This window comes from Podarcis tiliguerta (genome assembly GCF_965153285.1).
Source record: "Podarcis tiliguerta genome assembly, chromosome: 9".
Taxonomy (NCBI): domain Eukaryota; kingdom Metazoa; phylum Chordata; class Lepidosauria; order Squamata; family Lacertidae; genus Podarcis; species Podarcis tiliguerta.
Window position 1 is genome coordinate 48,580,533 of NC_139542.1, and position 12,003 is coordinate 48,592,535.

Consider the following 12,003-nt stretch of genomic DNA (forward strand, 5'->3'; position numbering starts at 1 on the left):
TCTAGATATGATGACCCGAAATATCCATGTATTAAGAGTCATCAGTTTGACTAATGGTAGACCATAGCTACAGATCATCTTAAGCACCTCTTCAGAGCATCATTTTTCCAGCTCAGTTGATTTCTGACATATCTCACTTTATCAGTCACTGAAGTGGAAATTCCATCACTCTTCTATGTGTTTTGAATTTTTCTTGTGTTTATTTGTAATAGGTTTTATGGATGATTAGTTATGTGAATTGTGTCCTTTTTTTGTGGAACTGGCCAGTTCTTAATTCCCGTGCCACCATGTAAAACTCCAGTTTTTATTTAAGCTGTTCATGTTAGCATAGTTGTATTGGTTTATTATTTGCCCTTTTTTATATGTGAAAATATAGTCTGTTGTTGAGAGAATGTTAATATTATATATACACACACACACACACAGTGGTGCCTCGCAAGACGAAATTAATTCGTTCCGCGAGTCTCTTCGTCTAGCGGTTTTTTCGTCTTGCGAAGCAACCCTATTAGCGGATTAGCGCTATTAGCGGTTTAGCGGCTATTAGCGGCTATTAAAGGTTTAAGGGATTAGCGGATTAGCTGCTAAAAGGCTATTAGCGGCTTAGCGGCTTAGAAAAAGGGGGTGGGGAGGGGGAAAGAATCTCAAAACTCGCAAGACATTTTCGTCTTGCGAAGCAAGCCCATAGGGAAATTCGTCCTGCGAAGCGCATTGAAAAACGGAAAACCCTTTCGTATAGCAGGTTTTCCGTCTTGCGAGGCATTCGTCTTGCGGGGCACCACTGTATATATATATATAAAATATCCAGGAGGTTATTGCTTAATAATAAATTCACAAAAGAATAAGCTTAAAAGACTAATAGTATGCAATATTATGTCTTCTTTTAAAAATAGACAATGCACTGTCTTGTATACTTCTGTTCCTAAGACTATTTTGACTTCTGATTACTTACTTTACCACTTTAAAGTTTTTTAGATCTCTTCCTATATAAAGCAGGAAGAGACTGGCAACAGAGCAGCATAAATACACACCACAAAGTTCAGTTCCAATATATTTTGCTCATTATTTGCTCAAATACATTTTGAAGTTGTCAATATTCATCTGTCAGTAATTTATCTGTATAAATTTACAGTATCTGCTTCTGTTGCTTTTGAAAAAGCTTTTCAATTTCAAAATGAGGGTTGGAAGTGATCAGTGGCTTAATACATTATTACACAAGTGAGCAGAGACATGACATTTATCACTACATTTAGAACAGATTCCTGCAGTAGCAAAAAAATTCCATGAGCAGAACAGCCTGAAATATGCAAGTTGCCTTGTGATGTGTTTACATTACATTCACTTTTTAATAGGGAGTTTGATTAAAAGGAGGATTATCCGGTGTTGAGATCACCTTCCCTCTCAGTTTTGGAAAAGTGATCTTATACAGTTGTTTTTTGTTTTAAATTATTGCTCCGACCAACCAATATTTTGTTGTTTATGTGTTTATTTTGATTTTAATCTCTCTTTTTGTTTTTTGTTTAAAAGATAACTAGAGAACACCTGAAGTTTAAGCACTAGCAATGTAATATGTTCATAGCTGTGGCCGGGGGGGGGGGGAATCATTCAAAACCCTAAAATGTATTTTATATAATTGAGTTTTTATTTCTATCCTTTGACAGTGGTACCTCCGGTTTTGAACGGGATCCGTTCCGCAGGCCCGGCCGTATCCTCAAAACTTTGTAACCGGAGGTGCCCTTCTGTGCACGTGTGCAGCGCAATTGAGCGCTTCTGCGCATGCGTGCACGGCGAAACAGGGTTGCCGCATTCACAACCCGAGGATTATGTTACCCGAAGGTAACGTAACCCGAGTGTTAGATAGTGGGTAGACATAGCAGACAACACAGCGATTTCTCCAAAGCAGCTCTTTATTTGTAAGCTGGAACAGAACTGAACAGCAAACAGCTCAGCCGGCCTGCTTTTATAGGCAGCCGGCTATCAACATTGTAGCAACAACAACCCAGGGTTTCCCGCCTAAAGTAACTGACGTGGACCTGAGTGAAAACTATATACATGATACTCCTGGTGGCCAGGGTGAGAACTTCAATACATAACACCGAGGGTCCACTGTATATCGTATTGTTGTTTTATTGCTATGGCTGATGGCTGACGGCTGAGACAAATAAAGATTCATTCATTCATGACTTCTGTTCCTTCTTTTTCTTCGTAGTTTTCCCTGTCAAAATGTAAAAGGAAAATGGATGGTTTATCTATGTAGCATTAATCCATGTCATTAGACAAACTGAAATAATGAAAGGGGGTGCTGAGAGATATTTAAGGAATTAAGGCTTTTGTAAACCTAGGACGGAGTGAAAAGTTCTATAAACAAGATGTTTTTGGAAGACAAGAGTGATATCAAACTGATCTCAGCCACTGTTAGTGAACAGAAGATATGAAGGAGATAATAGCATCCTATATAAGTGCTTGGAAAGAGGTGGTGGTTTGGTGCTCTTACAAGTCAGCAACATTGTATATTAAAGGATATGCCAATTGTTGATTCTTCGTTACAAAAGATTTTAGATCCCACCTGCCAGTTATCCACTCTGCTCCAAGTTCCCCGTGTGAAACCTACTCCAGTTTGTGAACTATTGCTATAATCACTGTGGATTTTATCCATATGGTGCATGGTTATTAACATCAATTTTGAATTTGTAATTTGTAATTGTGATTTACTGTAGATTTTACTTTTCTTTCTGTATATGGCTGTGTTTTTTTAAGGCATAATGTCCATACAGTATTGTTAGCTATTGGCTTTCAAATTTAGCTGGGTTTTTTTTTAAATAAAAAAGAATCTAAACCAAATGTTTTCTCTTAAAACTACACAATCTACAGAGGACATACAAAGCATATGAAGGATGATGAGGGCATTATATGCATTAGCTGGAACTGGCATCATGTTGCCAAACCATAATAATCCTTAAGGGAACTTGGTGGGTGAAACTACTGTTCTGAAGTGAATGCTGTAATTTTCCATAGAAGTTTAAAAGGCCTGCAGGCATGCTAAAAACTTAGCTGGATATTGCAGTTAACACTCTGTAACATGACCCCAAAGCCTAATCTACATAGCAACAATTTAAATACATGTTATAATAATATATGTTTGCAGCTCTGTGGAACCAATATAGTACAATATTGTTATTTCCCCCTCTTTGACAGCCAACCATTAAATCCTCTATTTTCATCTCCTTTTCTTACCTCTAATATACTTTAATTATAGGCAAACTCTATATCAGTAAATAGAGCTGTAGAAAAAAAATAGACTGAGGTTTCTAAACAGATCTGAAACTTTGTACTTATCCATTAATATAATTACTGGAGTTACCTTACCTTTTAAAGCTAGCTTGGTTGTGCTTGGGATTAGGAGCAGAGCAATCAGACTTCATCCTAATTTAGTATAATGGAAGTTTTAAGTATCTTTCAGTATTTTGGGTGGCGAAGGTCCAGTGGTTGAATACTTACATATTCCTATATATTTACATATTCTTACTCCTGAGCAGGTCCATAGCTGGTCAGTGTCTAGGTAGGAGGCCTGATGGGAACCACACATACACCACCTTGCGTTCCATGATGGAAGAAACATGTGACATAAAAGTATAAAGAAATAAACATCATTTTATTATCTATTTTTTAAAAAAACAAAACAAAACACATTTTCAGTTATTGACCCATTTTGGCCCATTACTTTTTTATTATGCATTGTAAATTGAATATGCATGGAATTTTAATCTCTAAAATGATTCCACATGCGCAGTCTCATCTTCTTGTTCTGTCACTGTGATTGCAGTTCCAGATATACGGTATGTGCAGAAGCCTGCTCCTAAGCATGTATAGTTCCCAGCTAGATATAGAAGTTCACACAGTTGATATAAAGATAGCTGTGTGTGTCTTTGTGTGTGTGTTAAAAAAAGAATTTAAAAAATGCTGAAGAAACATCCTCTGATACAGTATTCATGTGTATGAAATGGTCCCCTCAGATCATGACTATAGATGAAACATTTAATCTTCGGAAATATTATTCTGAATTAAGCATTTCATAGCGCATCATTTACCTGGCTATTTTAGTCACTGCTATTTTTCTATAAAAAGAGGTGCCGGAACTTTCCACAAACACCTCCCTTGTTCTCTCATACTGGCAATGTCGCCCACCAGAGAGGTGCCGGAACTGAGTTCCTATCAAGAGCTATCAATAATACGTATCAATAATATTTCCTAGATGGCTTACAATATAAAAAGAAACATCATACATTGTTTCAAAATATAGTTAAAACTACAAAGATCAATGAAAATAACTACCAAACAATTTATGTTGTGCTGTTATTTCATTAATTGTGTAGAACCTGTTTAGTAATCTTTACACTTCTTTGCATGTGAGAGCAATAGATAGGAAAAATCTGTAATGAAGTATTTTAATGTTGTCATATTTTTAAAAAATGTTTTAAATTGTTGAAATCGTTGGTTATGCAATTTTGTTGGGGGGGTTTCACTTATCTTATGAAGATAGCCAAAGCATTTTGGTAACTCTCATTAGAACATGCTCCTCATGATAGAGATAAGAAAGAAAATGAAAACATACTAAAGTTTGACCAAAGTTTATTGGCACTTAAATTCACTTACCTTTCAGGTACTTTTTGGCATAAAAAATGATCATAAAGTTATAACCTCAGTTCTAAAAGTTGCATGTTATTTGTCATTGGTTTGCTCTGTAGAGAAGCTACTTTGATTTCTTGATCGGAGAAAAAGGGCCTTCAATTTGAAGAAGTTCATAGTATGACAAGGTGAAAATGTCATGCAATAATGAGACAGCATTGTGGTATTGAAAGTATTTTTTTTAAAGCCAACAGTTTCAAGAAACTCCACACTAAAACGCCAGAAGCACATTTTATTTTTCTTGACCTCCTTTGCTGATTGACAATCTCTAAGTTTCAACATTAAATACCCTTCTAAATTTAGCAGAAATTCATGCTTTGTAGTTCAACTCCTCTTTTGCAGCTTTCTAGAGGAGTGTTTGTACCGTAGTACACTGCAGAAAGCTTTTTACTATCAGACTGCCTGCCTTTCTAAAGATATATTGGATGTTTGTCTTTCCACATGGAAAAGCACTCGGTTGGTTTTCTTTTCCAGGGGCAAATTTTCTACAGAGTAATTCTGTGAATTCTTAATTTACATACAGGTATACAGCGGTACCTCGGGTTAAGAACTCCGCCCTGCTGCCGGAGCATGATTTCTGTTCTCATCCTGAAGCAAACTTCTTAACCCGAGGTACTATTTCTGGGTTAGCGGAGTCTGTAACCTGAAGCGCCTGTAACCCGAGATACCCGAGGTACATGATTTAGGGACACGGTGGCGCTGTGGTCTAAACCACTGAGCCTAGGGCTTGCCGATCGGAAGGTCGACGGTTCAGATCCCCACGGCGGGGTGAGTTCCTGTTTTTCAGTCCCAGCTCCTGCCCACCTAGCAGTTCGAAAACACGCCAAAGTGGAAGTAGATAAATAGGTACTGCTCCGGCGCGAAAAGGAAAACGGCATTTCCATGCACTGCTCTGGTTCAACAGAAGTGGCTTAGTCATGCTGGCCACATGACCCAGAAGCTGTCTGCGGACAAACACCGGCTCCCTCAGCCTATAGAGCGAGATGAGCACACAACCCCAGAGCTGTCCATGACTGGGCCTAACAGTCAGGGGTCCCTTCACCTTTATACATGATTTGCTTTTTGTCCTTCTGTCTGTCACACACTTGCCTCCCCCCCCCCCCAAAAAAAATAGACATGTTAAGCAATGCTAGGAACATTGCTAGAATCAGCTTCTAATTTAAACCATATGAAACAGGATGGGTGGGGGCTCCAGGCACCTTCTTATTTGTTTGGGAAGGAAAATTCCCAGATGCCACCCACTACGCTCATCATCCCCTACATTGTTTTGTAGGGGAAAGGAAGATATCTGAGAACTGAAAATGTGTAATGGTCTGAAACGATTCTATTGATTGTAGCCTCCACATATCTCCCTTAAAAGGATTTTTAAAGGTATGGTTTCATACCTTCAGTTTCCTACTGCAAGATCACAATATGGGTAGCACTGGAAAAAATGGATGGCAAGGGAAAAGAGCCTAGAATGGATGCATTTTAGAAGCAGCAGTGAGCTTTGATGAGGAAGGAAGCTTATTGGAAACCGAGCTAGCTGGGCTGGGATGCTGAAATAATAATGGATGGAAGGAGCAGGAATACAAACCTTGTTTCTCAGAGAAGGATGACCACTTTCAACAATTAAATTCAGGACAAACATGGACACTGATGGCGAAAATATGGGAATAATATAGAAGTTATATTAAAGATATTGGTGTTGGCAGGCTTTTCATCCCCTGGTATCAGTGCAATTCCTTCTGGAGCAGTGCACATTTTCGATAAAAAGAAATATCATACATGTTCTATCAGAGTAGTACACTGATAAGCACTGGAAATACTTTTGTATTAATACATAGGAGTTGACATTCGGGCTAGAGGTCTACACCTTCCGACATGAAGAGAAAATGCTGCTTCTTACTAGTTTTGAAATTTAACAAAATTATTTTTGTGTAACAAAATTCTTAGACGGGTGATTTCGGTATTCACAATATGTATTTCATATATAAAACCTGAGATTCATACAGGAAAGCATTTCAGCCCTCTAGAATAGTTTTGATAAGACAAGATGATGAAAGACCTGTCCCTTTTAGAATTCTGAATCACAATATGATTGCAAATTAAATAAATGCTCCAAATCAGTTTAAGGGAGATGACTGATTAATTTGTTTGAAAGAAAATGCTCTGAAGGCAATAAGTGAGCAGAAAGAAAGGAATTTTAGATTTCTTTTGTTGGACAGGAAAGAAGCACAGCTTGATATTGCGTAGTGATGAATTCTGTATTTCAGTGTAATATTATTTTGCATAGGAACTGGCACATTCCATTGCTCAAGCTTTGTATTTTAATTAAGTGGCATATTTCAAATATCTAATACTGAAAGGAGCACTGAGGAAAAAGATATCATTAGGTTCTGCCTCCTGAAGACAAAAGGTGGGTGGGAGAAATGGCATGTTACTACAAGAAATAGCAGCCCTGTTCATGAGCTACCATCAGGTATTTAAGTTCTCTGAGGTTTTTTTATGCCTCAAGGCAAAATAGTGGCACAGTCATTTGTGCAAAACCCATTTCATAAATTTTAAAATCTACAATAAATTATTATTGTGTCATAGAAATTGCTTTCTACCTGTTGAGTTAAAATTCACATAATTGCTTTCTCTGTTATATTCATATATGTTTCTGTGCATAGGTGCCAGCTCCTAGGGTCCAGGGCACTTTCAGCCCCCTCATTGTTTTTTGGGTGAGATCCCCCTATCAAATGTCGTGCAGTGGGTGCTCACCTTGCTCAAGGCTTTCAAACACAATCTTCCCTGCATGAGGAAGTTTACAAAGGGCTGCTTGAAAGTGCTCTGCTTGCTTTCAAAGTTGCAACAAATCACTGTGATGCCAGGTGATTGACAGGTGGGCATTGCCACCCACCTGTCAACTTTGGCCTGCAAGGGGTGGTGAAGATAAAGTTCTGGTGTTCTGGCCAGAAAACATTTCCCACCCCTGATGTATTCGCTTGTTGGCATTAAGAGAGCATACCAGCAATTTGTGGTAGATTATACCCAGATAATACAAACCTAAGTGTGTTTACTTGGAAACAAGTTGTACTTATTCAGTGGGAATAACTCCCTAGTTTAGGATTGTGGGTTTCATGCTGTAATTTTCTTTATTGGCCAAGATCTCTCAGCTAAGATATCAGTCATCCTGTTAAATAATTACCTTTTGTTGGTCTCTCTCAAACACAGTTCAATTACAGCTAAAAGTCAGCTTTATGTAGTAGTTTTGCTCCTGTTACTTACATACCTGATTATGCATGTATAGTATTATACAAATATATAAATTATATATTATCTGTTTAATCCTTTTACAGGTGGACTTAAATTGAATGTAGATCAGAATTTCAAATAATCTGGCCTGATGTGCATACAGAAGGAATGAAGCATGGATGTGAAAGAACGCAGACCTTATTGCTCCCTGACAAAGGGCAGAAGAGACAAGGAACGGCGTTACACAAATTCTTCGACAGAAAACGATGAGTGCAGAGTTCCTACACAGAAGTCCTACAGCTCAAGTGAAACTTTGAAAGCTTTTGATCATGATTCCTCCAGATTGCTGTATGGAAACCGGGTAAAAGACTTGGTCCACCGGGAGTCAGATGAGTATAGCAGACAAGGTAGGCATACTATTCTTAAGCAGTTAACAGATATATTTGTATACCAGTATGCAGAATTCATACTTTAGGTGATCCCTTAATGCCAGTCTTATAAATGGTTCAGGAATGTTTGAAATTTCTCTCACAATACTATTGCATTTGCTTTACACTCCTTTAACAAATGGCAGGGGATTTAGACATGATCATTACTTTAAAAAAATACTCTGATTTAATCTCTAAGGTTTGCTGAGAATGTCCTCTTTCCTATGTATATTCCAAATCAAATACAACAAAGACATTTGTTGGAACATTTGTGAGATTCTTATTTTGTGGGTTAGAAGTACTAACGCAACGTACTCAGTCCCTGAAAGCAACAAGCAGCACGGGCTTCAGCCTTGGTTCCTTGCCAGCCCACACAGCTGGTAGGACAACTGCAGAACTATTTTGACTTGCCATATTGTTGTGGAGCTGTTCTAAGGAAACAAAGTTCCTGTCTTTTCCAGTTCATTTGTGTTCATTTCCAGTTCAACACTGCCATTTGTGAGGTTTAAGCACCTTTACAGGAACGTGTATATATATATATATATATATATATATATATATATATATAGGAATGAGCAAATGGGACTCGTCAACCTGTGAAGGTAGCCCATCTAGGAGAAGGAAAACTCTAATCCTAAACCTCTGCTGCCTTGTGGGGTATCTTCGGGAGAAGGAAAGGCTAAGGAGTAAGCCCTGCGCTATCCAGAGTGGAGTCCCTAAGATGGTTGGATAGTCCCTTGTAAGCCTCCTTCTGGCAACTCCTACATCCAAGGTGATGCCAAATATATTGCTGTGTTTTCCTTTGGAGCACATCAGCAAGGCCAAGGGGATGTCTTCTTGTCTGGGCAGCCCAGAGCCTCCATACACACTGTCCAGGCTTCCTTCCCAGGGAGGTCACTTGGGTACTGTTAGTGCAGCAGTTTGACTTTACCCCTAGAAGTACCTTCCATTGTCTCTTGAGACAGGTGGGTCCCAACAACAGGAACATTGACAGGCTGTGAAAAAAAGCACCTTGCGACTTCATTATTACAGAAGTACTTTCCCCAGAAGATTTACCGAAATATGAACTTCAACGTCTTTGGTTCAGGTTCTGTCATAAATCAGTATGGATAAACCAGGGCTAGGGAACCTGTGGCAATACAGATGTAATTTGCTGACATACAGTTGAAATACTGAGTGATTTTGGTCTTATAAAGCAATGCATAACTAGACTGTTGGAAGCCGGCTTCAACAGAACGTATGTAAAACTTGAAATTGTCATTCTTCAGGATATTCCTGGCCTTTAGATAAATGATTTTAGAGTATAATTAGGATTGATGTGGCATTACCTGAGGGTACTTTCAGATGCTTCCATTGTAGCCTGGCTCTATCTGCAATACTGCAGTGCTGTTCACTTCAGGAGGCATATAAGCATGGCAAGTTCTAGTAAATTACCACCATTCCTTTGGATGGTGTTCAGCTAATCCACGTTATTTTCTGGTCAGCCAGAGGCAACTTGATCAGGACAGAGCAGAATGTCAGAAATGCTTTTGAAAAAGGACTTGCACCACTTCTCTCTATAATAAGGATAAGAATTAAATTTGTATAATTAAGCTTTCCTCTTCAAAGGATATACAGTCATACCTCGGGTTACAGATGCTTCAGGTTGCGTTTTTTTGGGTTACGGACCCGCCGAAACCTGGAAGCACCAGAACGGGTTACTTCCGGGTTTCGGCGGTCACACATGCTCAGAAGCGCTAAATTGCACTTTGTGCATGCACAGAAGCTCCAAATTGCAACCTGCTCGTGCACAGATGCGCCGCTGCGGGTTGCAAACACTGCAGGTTGCAAACGTGCATCCCGCATGGATCAGATTCGCAACCTGAGCATCCACTGTAAATATTGGAATTGCCTTGAATTATTTTACTGAATTATTGATTCATTAATTTTAAACTAATGTAAGAATATAAGGGCTCCTAGATTAGGCCAATGGACCACCTAGACCAGCATCCTCTTCTCCCAGTGGCCAGCCAGATGCTTGTGGGAAACCAGCAAGCTGGATTCAAGCACAATAACACTCTCCCATCATTTAATTTCCAGCAACTAGTATTCAGAAGCACTGTAAATTCAGAAGCAATTATAAATAGTTGCATTTTATTTTTAAAGAAAATTTGTGAGCTACTGTTGTATATTAATTTTCAAGGTGGCATACAGCTGAAAGTACAAAACAATACATTAACAGTCAAGAAGTAAAATAATATAAAATTACAGAAATTGTACTATGACTATTCTGCGCATCACTGAACCATTAAAGAAGCCTTAAACTAGTTGTTGAATATGCTAGAATGCCTGGACAAATTAAAAAATATATTTGCTGGCATCAGAATGGGCTTCCAGGAAAGCTTTTTCTGGGCAGGGCATTCAAAATTAGAGACACCACGGCTGAAAATATGCTTTCTCTAACCACCAACCTGAAATGTTGGTGCGACTTAGTGAGGGTTTCCAAGAGTATAGAGTTTGGTCATGTTCATGTGGTGAAAGGGAATCTTTCAGACAGCTGGTGTAGTTTATTTATATGTTGTTTTTCCACGATTACCAATGTCTAAAGCATCTCACAATAAGCATTACAGTAATCAAAATGCGGAACAATATTTGAACAACAAATAATTACAAATATCAAATAGATCAAAATACAGCAAAGTACCGTAAACATATGCATAATTTCAATGGGTAGCATTCAGCTACGTTTGACTCAAAGTAGACCCGCAGAAATTAATGGGCCTAACTTAGTCATGTTCATTCATTTTAATGCATCAAATCTGAGTCACACTTAATATGTAGCAAGTATTATATGAAAATCAGAATTAAGAGTAAAAGATAAATAGCTAACTTTTGTTATTTGTAGTTGCTAGTGCTGTTTTTGCTGCTTTTTCAGTGGCCACAGAAGCCACAGCAACCAGATTTTAAATAATTTTGTTATCTTCTCACCAGCTCATCTCCTCCAAAAGGGAAAAGCTGGGGAGGTGCAATGATGTTACCCCCCCTCCCTGCCCAATGTATTCTGGTTTGGTGCTAAACTATGGAGAGCTCTATATGTAACTGTGCAGCATTTTGAATTTTAACTGGAAACTATCATTGCTTTATAACAGCTGGTGATAGATGCTCTCTGTAGTTAGTCACAGTAAACTAGGTGCTACATTTGGTGGGAGCTGACCTTTCTGATAAATCTTCAAAGGCACCCTCCTATACAACACATTACAGTGGTACAGTGTAGAGATAATTGGGGCATGGACAGCAGACCATACTATCTGTGTCTGGGAGAGGCTGCAGGAGGCACACCGATCTTTGCATAACTGGTGAAAGGTACAGCTTACCATGGATGACACTTGGGCAACCAGTGACAACACTGGATCTCTCAGCAGACGCCAACAATGTGCAACCCCATCTAGGATTGTTCTTTATTCAAATAACCACCTACTAACTACCCTTTTATCTAGACTGAGCTTCAGTTTATTGACACTATACAATCCATTACTCATCCCAAAATTAAAGGAAACTAAAAAGAAAATTTGTATGCAGCGTGGATTGCTGTTTTGAGCAAGTTCAGAAAAACCATGTATCTATAGATCTTCTATTGCTTTTCTTAATCAGACCCATATGTGCATTTGTAGTGCTGGATTATAATGTGTGCTTA

At 38.6% G+C, this 12,003-nt stretch overlaps 1 protein-coding gene across 6 annotated transcripts in view; it reads left to right on the forward strand.

Moving 5' to 3' along the window:
* TENM3 (teneurin transmembrane protein 3) overlaps positions 1–12,003 on the forward strand; it is a 1,235,569-nt gene that overhangs the window by 936,214 nt on the left and 287,352 nt on the right. For all 6 annotated transcript variants that reach the window (XM_083456978.1, XM_083456989.1, XM_083456990.1 and 3 more), the window contains one exon: positions 8,007–8,309. In XM_083456978.1, coding sequence (XP_083313104.1) covers positions 8,078–8,309 — 232 coding nt within the window. In that variant the 5' untranslated portion in view covers positions 8,007–8,077. The remainder of the gene's footprint in view (positions 1–8,006; positions 8,310–12,003) is intronic.